This window comes from Chaetodon auriga, chromosome 23 (genome assembly GCF_051107435.1).
Source record: "Chaetodon auriga isolate fChaAug3 chromosome 23, fChaAug3.hap1, whole genome shotgun sequence".
Taxonomy (NCBI): domain Eukaryota; kingdom Metazoa; phylum Chordata; class Actinopteri; order Chaetodontiformes; family Chaetodontidae; genus Chaetodon; species Chaetodon auriga.
The window spans coordinates 3,726,507-3,739,871 of NC_135096.1; the positions used below are offsets into that span (position 1 = coordinate 3,726,507).

At 43.3% G+C, this 13,365-nt stretch overlaps 2 protein-coding genes across 2 annotated transcripts in view; one reads left to right on the forward strand and one right to left on the reverse strand.

Moving 5' to 3' along the window:
* The window catches only part of LOC143316313 (uncharacterized), a 242,668-nt gene that overhangs the window by 71,860 nt on the left and 157,443 nt on the right, over positions 1-13,365 (reverse strand). The window lies entirely within an intron of this gene.
* LOC143316070 (uncharacterized) overlaps positions 1-13,365 on the forward strand; it is a 36,432-nt gene that overhangs the window by 20,853 nt on the left and 2,214 nt on the right. The window contains exons 2-12 of the mRNA XM_076723784.1: positions 2,663-2,787; positions 2,895-3,050; positions 3,628-3,768; positions 4,938-5,016; positions 5,175-5,391; positions 5,546-7,382; positions 7,468-7,641; positions 8,765-8,938; positions 10,634-10,807; positions 11,987-12,160; positions 12,579-12,752. Of these exons, the coding sequence (XP_076579899.1) occupies positions 2,699-2,787; positions 2,895-3,050; positions 3,628-3,768; positions 4,938-5,016; positions 5,175-5,391; positions 5,546-7,382; positions 7,468-7,641; positions 8,765-8,938; positions 10,634-10,807; positions 11,987-12,160; positions 12,579-12,752 (3,389 nt within the window). The 5' untranslated portion in view covers positions 2,663-2,698. The remainder of the gene's footprint in view (positions 1-2,662; positions 2,788-2,894; positions 3,051-3,627; positions 3,769-4,937; positions 5,017-5,174; positions 5,392-5,545; positions 7,383-7,467; positions 7,642-8,764; positions 8,939-10,633; positions 10,808-11,986; positions 12,161-12,578; positions 12,753-13,365) is intronic.

Consider the following 13,365-nt stretch of genomic DNA (forward strand, 5'->3'; position numbering starts at 1 on the left):
TCCTCAGCTGCTCTGGAGGACGGGCTGATAGCAGGACCTTTCTTCTTGTAGGCAGTGATGGTCCTGAGTGGGTTCCAGACAGCTGCTGGTTCTGGTCTTGGTGCTTGAATCAGCTCTGAGTTCACTGAGCTGTTTGGTGAAGCAGGGCTTGTGGTTTTGGACCTCATGATGGTTTTAGTTGTGAGGCAGACCTGCTGACAGAAGCTGATATTTGTTGTTGTTGTCGTCCGGATTATGGGATGGAAAAGCACGAGCAGCTGAGATTTTCCTCAGATGTGATGAAGTTCTTTTAAAAATCTCAGACTGACAAACTGATCAGAGGCTCATGTTGAAGTCGTCGATTGTACGACCAGATGTGAAACGCAGGAACAGCAGGAAGAAAGCAGCAACACTCATCCAGTGAAACTTAAAGCCATGAGTGTGTTTGTCGTGGTGCATGCTGGGAAGTGTCCCTGACAATGTCCACTCACACAAACTGCAGTTTATCGTCTCATATGTACTTCAGCATGTTTTTGTTTCCAGACTACAGTAAAAATCAGTGATTGTTTCACTTTTTCAGTTGTGTTTGATAAAACCAGAGAATAACTTGATTTAATCTCAGTAACTAACACTCAGTTAAAGTGATCTCAGGTTTTAAAGCTCACTAAAGACACTTCCTGCAGCCCAGATGAACACGCCCTCAGCTGGCAGCGATCAAGGGTCAACATGTATTTTATCTTTATTTGCTCAATAAAACATGAACTTGATGATAACTGATGTCAGTATCAGTCAGATCTGATTAAAGTTTAACTCTCTCAGGCCTCTCTGGCTGTTTGGACTGTACTTTCATTCTCTCTGGACGTTGTGGAACAGATTGTTTTCTCCGTCTCAGCCTCCAGCCGAAGGTAAAGAATCAACTCTGAAATGTTTTACTCGTTAGCACAAGCTGTCGTTAGCTTAGCTTCAGCACAAACGGCATCGATCTGCAGCTCCGTCCATTGTTTCTCCAAACTCTGAGTTTAACTGTGAACTCTGGACGAAGGAGGTGAAAGCAGCTCCGTTAAAAACATCGGCCATGTTGTGTGGATGTTTGTGAGTGTAAACGCTGGAATAAGAGCAGAAGCAGAGCGAGCTGATCCTCAATAGCTGATGTGGAGACAGCAGGAAGGAGCATTCAGAGGGCTGTGAGGAGCTGAAACCTTTTATTTCTCAATTCAATCTGTAACTGTGTCACTAAATGAGCTGTCAGAGCTCTGAACTCTCCTCCAACAACAACAACGAGTGTCGCTTCTTTTTCTCACTTTGTGCTTCAATGTGATCAAGAATCAAATCAAAGATTCCTCTTTTAATATGACCTGAGAGGGCTTGATTGAGACAGGCTTTTATTTTGAAAGGATCTCTCAGTGGTGGAAAGAAACTAATTTACTCAAGTACTGCAGTTAAGTACAGTCTAGAAGTACTTGTATTTTGTTTGATTATTTCTACTCCATAAATATTTGACTTTTACTTCATTTTGTGACTTTTCAAATTAAGACTTTAAATCAAAACAAATGATCAGTTCATTAAACTTCCTAAAAGTCGATAAAACAGTTAAAAGTTGCTCCACCTCAACCAACTCCAACATTAAAGTACTCGTTACCCATCAGTGATACAATAATCCAGTAATCTAACTGTTCAAGGAGCCGTTCTGATGGACTTTGTTCTCACAGGTGAAATCTGATATTTGTTGCTGCCACATTAGTTTGTGTGAAGCGAAGATTCATTTTTGATCTCAGTTTAATCATCACGCTGCCTCTGTGGACTTTGGCTCCTTATCAAGGTTCAGTGTTCGGCTTCATTGTCTTTATAACAGGATTGACCAATGAAATGCAGTCACAGCCCCTCCACACTGAACACACAGAACACGGATACAAATATATTCAAAGATTTGACATGAGAATAAAACACTGAAACAGAGCAAAGTTTAGAACAATATCACAAAAGAAATAAAAAGGAAAACTAAATGAGATTTACAGGAAGATACAGTACATATATATACATACACACATACACAGATAATCATGTACTGTGTGCAGTATGAGTGTAATATACAAGTTATACTGCAAAACCTGAGACAGTGGGAATGAGGGCAGTGCAAAGGTGATGGTGGTTTTGTGCAAAAGAAGAACAACAGAGCAGAATAATTCAATGTAAAATCCATGAATGCAGTAAAATGTAAAGAACAATTCTCGATGTGAAACCTGTCGAACGTGTCGAGCTGAGGTCCATCACAATCATCTGGAGACACTTTGTCACAGTCGGTCCACTTTTACGTCACGACCACTTTGTTAATATCGAGGATCGTTCAGCCGTAAAGAAACTTTCAGTCATGTTGAATTTACTGAATATTCCACAAACTGAAGCTTCCTGTCAGATTCAGTCAGTGTGTGTCAGTGGATGTCAACGGTCGTCCAGGCATCAAGTGTGTGTTCACTTCACTGCAGCTTCATGGCGCCATCTAGTGGACTGATAGAAGTACAGCAGCTCGGCCTCACACTGCTGTCTGACTGCACTCAGCTGACAATGATATGAAAGACAAGATAACAGCCAATCAGAGGAGGAGCAGCTGATATTTGGACAGGAGAAACCATGAAAGGATGATTTCAGCTGATGTGCACATGAATGATTTGTGTTTCCTCTCCAGATCAAAGTGTGTGTGAGCTGACGTGAGTTCAGCAGCATGAATCGGTGTGAGGACAGAGAGGAGGGAGTCCATCCCTCTAAAACCAGTCTGTGTGGGGACGATGACGGCCAGACCGAAGCTCAGAGGTGAGACCAGGGTCTCTGACTGTCCAGGACTCGTCTCCGTGTCAGAGCACTTGAATCTCTCCACCATCATTATTCACACTCAAAGCTCTGTGTGTGTTGTGTTGAAGGCCAGAGCAGCAGGACCCACCAGACTCTGCTGGACCTGGACCTGGACCTGGACCTGGACCTGGACCTGGACCTGGACCCAGCTGTGTGTCCTTCAAGAGTGACAAGTCATTGGGTCGCCTCATTGACTTTAAACAGCAACATGTCTCTGACAGACAGTAAGTTGTTCTCGGTATTAAACTCGTGTTGAACAATTTGACCTGAAATGTCCATATGTCCTCCTCATGTTGTCCACTGCTGATGTTTGTCCTCATTAAATCCAGTCTGACCAGTTGTCCTTCTAATGTTCATGTTGTCCTAGAATGATGATGAAGGTTAGAGCTAGATTAGTGTTAAAGGACATTTGTCCAGTCTGTCCCTAAACAGCACTGACATGTCCACATGTGGACACTGAAAGCTGAGGATAATATGAGGCTTCAGCACAAATCCAGTGGGGACCTTCCAAAGTCTCTTGACCATCAATCTTCCTCTTTGAATGTTGGACTAAAATGCTTCACTGACCATCGTCTCTAAATAACAGTCAGGACATTTGTGCTGAGTCCTGCTTTGGTCCAAAATTTGATGGACAAATGAAGCGATGATCCACAGACTGAAATCATTCAGCTTCATGTTTGATTGAACTTTGGTGTGTTGATCCTTTTCTTGTTGATAGCTGCTAGTTTCTCCAGCAGCTTCTGAGTCTGAAGAAAAATAAGTCAATTTCCGTCCCTGGTGGTCTTCCTCTGTGTCTGACAGGATCGATGGGAGACCAGCCTCTGATGGACCTGGACCTGGATCTGAGTCTGGACCTGGACCCAGCTGTGTGTCCTTGAAGAGTGAACTGTCGATGGGTCGCCTCCTTGACTTTAAAGGAGATCGACCGTCTGCTGCAAAGAGGTAAACTGTTAATAACATCAAAATATCACAGATTCTTGTTTGAACTGTTATTTATCCAGATACGTTTTTTAAACCTGTTTGTTTATTTTCAGCATCGTTCTTCTTCTCATTCGTTTATATCCTCACATGTGTAAGCTGCCCAGTATAACCAGTCTTCAACTCTTGACTCCAGTTGAACATTTCCTCCACACACACCTTCTGACTGATGACTGCATGAGTATAAAACAGTGACTTGATTGAGGCTAACAGATGCTAATGAAGGCTAACCCTGATTCCACTGAGTTCCTCCATCAAATCAACATGTTGTGGTTTTCAGTCATGTGACAACACAAACACAAACATGTCAGTGATAACAGCTGGACTGAGATCAGCTGCTGTGAAACACAGAATGAAGCAACACAGAGAGTCTGAGGAAACACACAGTCTGTTTGTGATTGATGCTGCTGATGGATTCACAAAGTCAAGAACGACACTGACGGCGGCATCATGGCGCCTCACATCAGGCTGGAGTTGTGCCTCTGTGAAGACGTCTGATGCAGAGAAGGGTGTTATGGGTAACTAAAGGCTGCAGGAGCTCAGAGAGGACACAAAGCTCAAATATGTGTTGTGTGTCAAGCAAGTGGACAAAAACAAATACATGTTGTCCAAGAATAAAAGACAGAGCCAGAACAACTTCTATGAGCAACAGCTGCACCTGTTTCCTTCATGTAGTCCAGAGAAGAAGGTTCCAGCTTTCATTTGAAACACAGCTGGATGTGAAATCACCCTCAGCTTTGCTTTGATCCAGTATTCTCTGCTTCTCTCTTTGCTTTTCTCATGTTTCACTCACTTTATTGTGACTCACTGCCAATTTGTGTTGGACAGGTAGCATCCAGTTAGCTTGTGTGAGCTGTGTGATGCTGTCCACAGTATTATAGGGGTCAATGAGAACTGGAGGGACTCAACCAGACAAGCTGGTGAACCAACACGGTAAAGTGAAAGCTGCACAGAAATGCAGACTGGACTGTTGATTCACGGTGGGATCAGCAGTACGAGCAACACTTTCATGTCAGTGGAAACCTTCTGATTCAATGTTGGAATCAACACTTCAGCTCAAAGGACCTTCAGCTGGTGTTTGTCTCTGTGTGGACGGACATGATGTGAGCTAATTCTTCATGATTCCTCCACAGAGTCCACCAGGAGAGCTCAGAGGTTCCCAGTGCTCAGTCTGCCCAGCAGCATCAAACTTACCTGGACTCCATATTTATGGTCTGTACATGTACAACAGCTGCTTTCACATCTGTTCTGTTCACGATAATCTCCACACTGCACTTTTTAAACCAGTGGACCATCAGTCTGTCCAACATGGATCTGATGTTTGCTTCCATGATTTCAGTTTGTGTCATTCATATCATCTTCTGTTCCAGCTGCTGGAGGAGAACATTGTCTCTTTTGTGAGGAACGAGCTGAAGAAGATCAAGATGGTTCTGAGTCCAGATTACCCAGAATGCTTAGAGAGTCAGGGGGAGGATGAGGATGATGATGCAGAGCAGAGGAGGAGCAGCAGAGAGGCATTTCTGAAGATCACACAGCACTTCCTGAGGAGAATGAAGGAGGAGGAGCTGGCTGAGCGTCTGCAGAGCAGTAAGAGGATTTCTCTAAAGGTTTAACTGCTGGATCAGTGGAACATTCACTGATGTCTCAACAGATGGACCAAAATATGTTCAGACAAGGAAATTAAATTCTCATCTGAACTTTATCAATCACTGACTGATTTATTTGTTGTGTCTTCATTCAGAACATTTTGCTCCTGTTTGTCGGCATAAACTTAAATCTAACCTGAAGGAGAAGTTCCAGTGTGTGTTTGAGGGGATCGCTAAAGCAGGAAAGCGGACCCTCCTGAATCAGATCTACACAGAGCTCTTCATCACAGAGGGAGGGACTGGACAGGTCAATGATGAACATGAGGTCAGACAGATTGAAACAGCATCCAGGAAACCACACGGACCAGAAACCACAATCAGACAAGAAGACATCTTTAAACCACCTGGACGAGATGAACCAATCAGAACAGTGATGACAAAGGGAGTGGCTGGCATTGGGAAGACGGTCTTAACACAGAAGTTCACTCTGGACTGGGCTGAAGACAAAGCCCACCAGGACATACGGTTCATGTTTCCATTCACTTTCAGAGAGCTGAATGTGCTGAGAGAGAAAAAGTTCAGCTTGGTGGAACTTGTTCATCACTTCTTTCCTGAAACCAAAGAAGCAGGAATCTGCAGGTTTGAAGAGTTTAGGGTTTTGTTCATCCTTGATGGTCTGGATGAGTGTCGACTTCCTCTGGACTTCCACTACAATGAGATCCTGACTGATGTTACAAAGTCCACCTCAGTGGATGTGCTGCTGACAAACCTCATCAGGAGGAACCTGCTTCCCTCTGCTCGCCTCTGGATAACCACACGACCCGCAGCAGCCAATCAGGTCCCTCCTGAGTGTGTTGACATGGTGACAGAGGTCAGAGGGTTCACTGATGAACAGAAGGAGGAGTACTTCAGGAAGAGGTTCAGAGACAAGGAGCAGGCCAACAGAATCATCTCCCACATCAAGACATCACGAAGCCTCCACATCATGTGCCACATCCCGGTCTTCTGCTGGATCACTGCTACAGTTCTGGAGGATGTGATGAAGACCAGAGAGGAAGGACAGTTGCCGAAGACCCTGACTCAGATGTACATCCACTTCCTGGTGGTTCAGTCCAAAGTGAAGAACATGAAGTATGATGGAGGAGCTGAGTCAGATCCTCAGTGGACTCCAGAGAGCAGGAAGATGATTGAGTCTCTGGGAAAACTGGCCTTTGAGGAGCTACAGAAAGGAAACCTGATCTTCTACGAATCAGACCTGACAGAGTGTGGGATCGATATCAGAGCGGCCTCAGTGTACTCAGGAGTGTTCACACAGATCTTCAAAGAGGAGAGAGGACTGTACCAGGACAAGGTGTTCTGCTTCGTCCATCTGAGTGTTCAGGAGTTCCTGGCTGCTCTTCATGTCCATCTGACCTTCATCAAGTCTGGAGTCAATCTGCTGTTAGATGAACAAACAACCTACCACCATGAACGTGCAGTGTCTAAACTTGTTGTCCAGTTGACAAAAGTCTTCAAAGACAGAGAACCTGAACTATCACATCTCCACCAGAGTGCTGTGGACAAGGCCTTACAGAGTCCAAAGGGACACCTGGACTTGTTCCTCCGATTCCTCCTGGGTCTGTTACTGCAGACCAATCAGACTCTCCTACGAGGCCTGATGACACAGACAGGAAGTGGCTCAAAAACCAGTCAGGTAACAGTCAAGTACATCAAGAAGAAGATTGAAGAGACTCCTTCTGCAGAGCGAAGCATCAATCTGTTCCACTGTCTGAATGAACTGAATGATCGTTCTCTGGTGGATCAGATCCAACAGTCCTTGAGTTCAGGAAGTCTCTCCACAGATAAACTGTCTCCTGCTCAGTGGTCAGCTCTGGTCTTCATCTTACTGTCATCAGAAAAAGATCTGGACGTGTTTGACCTCAATAAATTCTCATCTTCAGAGGAGGCTCTTCTTAGGCTGCTGCCAGTGGTCAAAGCCTCCAACAAAGCTCTGTAAGTACTGAGATAGTGAAGCTTATTCATCAATAAATACTCTGATATCTAACTTACTGATTGCTTCCTTCCTGTGTCTCTTCAGACTGAGTGGCTGTAACCTCTCAGAGAGAAGCTGTGAAGTTCTGTCCTCAGTCCTCAGATCTCAGTCCTCCAGTCTGAGAGAGCTGGACCTGAGTCACAACAACCTGCGGGATTCAGGAGTGAAGCTGCTGTCTGCTGGACTGGAGAGTTCACACTGTGCACTGGAAACTCTCAGGTCAGATCAAGTTACTGTTTGTGTTGACAGATTTAAGTTAGTTCTGTACATTTAGAGATTTGTTTAGTTTAAACAGTCTCTCTCATGTCAGGATTTGAATCTTTCAGTCTGTTTTCTTTATTTTCAGATCTCTGACAGATTGATGATTTTGAGTTTGTGTCATGATGATCTGAAATAATTTCCCAGTCTGCAGTTGTAGATCATCTTTTCTGTGTCTGAATGTGTGAATTAAGAACAAAAACCTCTCAAATTCAAGTTTGCGGATGTGTCATAAAGTTTTGTCGCTGTAGAAATATTTTGCGTATCTGTAATTAAAATCTGTGCAGGAATATTTTCTACAGTGAGGTTTCACAAAGTGCAGCATGGGTCATTAAACCTGATGAATTTACTATTGATCAGAGTGCTGAGTCATGGGAAACATGAATTCTGAAGGACTATGAGTCAGCAGTTTGAGTCAAGCACAGAGGCTGTCTCATGTGAAGCTCAGTGGGATGAAGGATGAAACAAATTGGACCAAGCCAGGCTTCCTCTGTGTGAGCTGCCTCAACTAAACATGAACTCCAGGCAGAGATAACGGCATCACGATGGTGGTTATCAGCTTCCTTTGTTAACTCAGGTTTCCTTCATCAGGCTCTGTGCACGTTCCCATAAAAAGAGATGTTTGCTTCATCATTTGACTCTTTGTCAAGAGTTCCAGAGGAACAGGTTGTTATAATGGAGAGCTTTGAAGAATGTAAAAAATAAAAGAGGAAAATCAAGACTGTTGCTGCACATAAGACGAGAGAGGAATGCTGGCAGAAAACTGCTGATCCTTTAAATCATTCACTTCACATATTTGTTTCAGCACTCAGTCAGTCTCAGAGCTTCCTGTTTATTTCTAACTGCACATTCGAGAGTCTGAAACTTTAAACTTCATCCAGAAGGTTTAAACATGAGACTCAGGAACTGGATTCAGGTCTGACACTGTCCCCTCATGAAGGACACATGACTGTGTTCTTACAGACGTGAAGACATTGAATGAACATCTACAACATGTTTATGATGGAACAGCAAAGATTTGAACACACGCTGAGAAGAGACTCAACATTTTAAAATAAATGTTCTTTTTCTTCTTCTTCTTCAGACTGAGTGGCTGTAACCTCTCAGAGAGAAGCTGTGAAGTTCTGTCCTCAGTCCTCAGATCCCAGTCCTCCAGTCTCAGGGAGCTGGACCTCAGGAACAACTACCTGTGGGATTCAGGAGTGAAGCTGCTGTCTGCTGGACTAGAGAGTCCACACTGTCCACTGGAAACTCTCAGGTCAGATCAAGTTACTGTTATAGTTACATTTACAGTTATATAGTTACAAGCATAGAGGCTGTATCACGTGTAGCTCTGGAGGATGAACTACGATTTAAGTTTGACGAAACAGCTTTCTTGTTATTTTAGTAGATGTGTCATACACCAATTTCACCACAACAAATTCCTTGTATGTGTAAAATCGTACTTGGCAATAAAGCTTTTTCTGATACTGATTTCTGATTCTGATTCTGATTCTGATTCTGATTCTGAGGTTTCCTTCATCAGCCTCTGTGCAGATTCCAAAAGAAGAGATGTTTGGTTCATCAAAACTGTCCCTGCAAATAAGACAAGAGAGGCATGCTGACAGAAAGCTACGAGCCGATGATAAATACCAATAAACTCATCAGTTGTTCTATTAGCTGCAGTACCAGCAGTGTCAAATGACACTGACAGTAAATCAAGACCAAACATAAAACCAGGATCCAAAGTGATCTCTAGATTCTGTACCTTCATCATTCTTTTAGTGTGTTGAAGATCTGCTGTGTCAGATTTAAAGTGTTAATGTGACCTGAAGCAAACAGAGACAAAATGATTGATTACCAGCTAAATGCAAGAAGGTTCCTGTGGCTGAAAACAACATGAAGCATCAGGTTTGTTCTGCTGTGGTCACACGGCTTTGAACGTCTGGCTCAGCAGGTCTGCAGACAGAACGTATTCCCTCAGCTGAGAGTCTGGATCCTCATAGAGAAAACCATCAGGAGAAGAATTAAAGTTCAGTCTGAAACTGTGAACAGAACCTCGTCTGGAGCAGGTCAGGTGTGGGCAGGGTTTGTTTTGACCAGAGAGAGAGGACTCATCAGGGAAGATGGCGACTGCAGGGTCCATCCAATGGCTGGACAGACTGCTCTTGGCAGGTGCTGGTCCAGTCTCAGAGCTGGGTCTGGGTCCAGCTCGCCAGAGAATGAAGCAAAGTGGTGCTTGATGTGTGTGGCCATCAGGAGGGATTGTGACAGCCTCAACCACAGACACAACCAGAGCTCCACAGAACACAGCCTCTATGGCTGACTCAAACTGTTCCTCTGAATATATCACACAACTCTGAGCTTTCAGTCAGTGGAACAGCAGCACAGCTGTGTTCTTACAGACATGAGGACAATGAATGGACGCCTGCGTGGACTGAGAGACGCTCAGTGAATTATTTCCTACCAGCTGAGTGAACTTGTAGCTGAAACTTCAGTGTCACTCACAAAGATAGGGAATTTGTGTTTCAGTCTCTCAGACTCTGAAACTTCACTGCTGAAAATATCTGAAGTATATTCAGATTATCTGTTTGCACAAAATCTTTTCAACCATGGAAAAATATTTCTACAGCTAAACTTTCATTTGTGAGATTTTTTCAATCAAACTCACACATTCAGATTCGTGTAAACTATTTTTTCACATGCACACAAAAGATGATGTTCGACTGAAGGCTGTGAAATTATTTCTGAACATCATTTCACAAAAACTCAAAATATCAACGAGCCTCATTTTCTCCCAGATTCATTTTTTATATCATGTGACGTTGGTTTCTGGATGTCTGTTTCTTCCTGGTTCAGTGATGATTTATCGTCACATCTACAACATGTTTATGATGGAACAGCAAATATTTGCACACATGCTGAGAAGAGACAACATCTTAAAATAAATGTTCTTTTTCTTCTTCTTCTTCAGACTGAGTGTCTGTAACCTCTCAGAGAGAAGCTGTGAAGTTCTGTCCTCAGTCCTCAGATCCCAGTCCTCCAGTCTGAGAGAGTTGGACCTGAGTAACAACAACCTGCAGGATTCAGGAATGAAGCTGCTGTCTGCTGGACTGGAGAGTCCACACTGTGCACTGGAAACTCTCAGGTCAGATCAAGTTGCTGTTTGTATTGACAGATTTAATTTAGTTCTGTACATTTAGAGATTCATTTAGTTTAAACAGTCTCTCTCATGTCAGGATTTGAATCTTTCAGTCTACTTTGTTTATTTCAGATCTCTGACAGATTGATGATTTTGAGTTTGTGAAATGATGATCAGAAATACTGTCCCAGTCTGCAGTTGTAGATCATCTTTTCTGTGCATGTCAGAAAAGTGTGTGCACGTGTCTGAATGTGAGAATTACAAAAAAAAAATCTCTCAAATTCAAGTTTGCGCATGTGTCATAAAGTTTTGTCGCTGTAGAAATATTTTGCGTATCTGTAATTAAAATCTGTGTAGAAATATTTTCCACAGTGAGGTTTCACAAAGTGCAGCATGCGTTATTAAATCCGATGAATGTACTATTGATCAGAGTGCTGAGTCATGGGAAACATGAATTCTGAAGGACTGTGAGTCAGCAGTTTGAGTCCAGCACAGAGGCTGTCTCATGTGAAGCTCAGTGGGATGAAGGACAAAACAAATTGGACCAAGCCAGGCTTCCTCTGTGTGAGCTGCCTCAACTAAACATGAACTCCAGGCAGAGATAACGGCATCACGACGGTGGTTATCAGCTTCCTTTGTTAACTCAGGTTTCCTTCATCAGGTTCTGTGCACGTTCCCATAAAAAGAGATGTTTGCTCCATCATTTGACTCTTTGTCACCACAAAAAGGACCAATCATGTCCCCCCTCCTTCAGTCCAGAGGAACAGGTTGTTATAATGGAGAGCTTTGGAGAATGTAAAAAATAATAGAGGAACATCAAGACTGTTGCTGCACATAAGACGAGAGAGGAATGCTGGCAGAAAACTGCTGATCCTTTAAATCGTTCACTTAATATATTTGTTTCAGCACTCAGTCACTCTCAGAGCCTCCTGTTTATTTCTAACTGCACATTCGAGAGTCTGAAACTTTAAACTTCATCCAGAAGGTTTAAACATGAAACTCAGGAACTGGATTCAGGTCTGACACTGTCCCCTCATGAAGGACACATGACTGTGTTCTTACAGACATGAAGACAATGAATCAACATCTACAACATGTTTATAATGGAACAGCAAAGATTTGAACACACGCAGAGAAGAGACTCAACATTTTAAAATAAATGTTCTTTTTCTTCTTCTTCTTCAGACTGAGTGGCTGTAACCTCTCAGAGAGAAGCTGTCAATCTCTGTCCTCAGTCCTCAGATCCCAGTCCTCCAGTCTGAGACAGCTGGACCTGAGTGACAACAACCTGCAGGTTTCAGGAGTGAAGCTGCTGTCTGCTGGACTGGAGAGTCCACACTGTGCACTGGAAACTCTCAGGTCAGATCAAGTTACTGTTTGTTGTGAAACGTTGACGTCTTTCTTTAACCTCAGAAGTCCACACGTTTGACACGTTTTTTTCTCTCAATGTTCCTTTCATTAATGAAGTCTGGCTGAGATGGAAATCCTCATTTCTGTGCTGTTGTCATGTGATTTTGAGTAGTGGACATCTCTTTATTCCTGATTCAGTCATGATTAATTACCACAAAGGTGTCGCTGAGGACCTCAGGAAGTGAAGTGTCGAGTGTGAAGTCGTTGACCTCAAACACAAAAACTGTTGAGAATTATTATGTGTTGTAAATCCTCCCACATGATGCTGCTCAACCTATCAGATCTCTGCATTTTGAGAGCCATGATTTGACAGACACAGCAGGACCCTCAGATGATCTTCCATGTGTGTTTTTCTGTGTGTTTTCAGGCTGTCAGGCTGTCTGATCACAGAGGAAGGCTGTGCTTCTCTGGCCTCAGCTCTGAGATCCAACCCCTCCCATCTGAGAGAGCTGGACCTGAGGTACAATCATCTAGGAGACTCAGGAGTGAAGCTGCTGTCTGCTGGACTGGAGGATCCTCACTGCAGACTGGACACTCTCAGGTATGAAGAGGCTGCTGCAGCCACAGTCAGTCAGTGTGAAAGAGGAGGAAGAGCTGGAAACACGTTGTCTGTCTTTTTGGTTGATGGTGGATGTGAGTGAGACATGAACAATCACACATGTAGGAAACCTTTGTCCTTTGATCACAACATAAACACTGGTTGAATGAAAAGGACATACTTGTGTTGGAGGTCTCAAGGAGAACATCTCCAGGAACAAACATGATGCATGGAAAAAGAACTGTCTGTCAGTTTGACAAATGTCCTTTTGTCCTCAAAAGACATAAAAACAAGCTTCCAATAAGTCCAAAGCAGTTCTATTTAGTTCAAACTGCTGGAACCTGACAACCACACGACAGAGCAGGACTTTTGAGATGCTTCATTGAGTGATTTTCTCAAAATGTTGGACTGTTCCTTCATCAGTGGAGAACAATTGGACTGAACATGGTCTTCACAGCAAACATGGCTTGTAAATATTTCCATGTGCAGACATCAAGCGGCTCTTCTTGTTCTGGTGAACTTCAGGAAGTTTGACAAGAAAAGATTTCCACACAACAGAGTCATGATGACTTGTCTCAAATATTGAATTTATTGACAGCAGGGCTGGACTGGGACA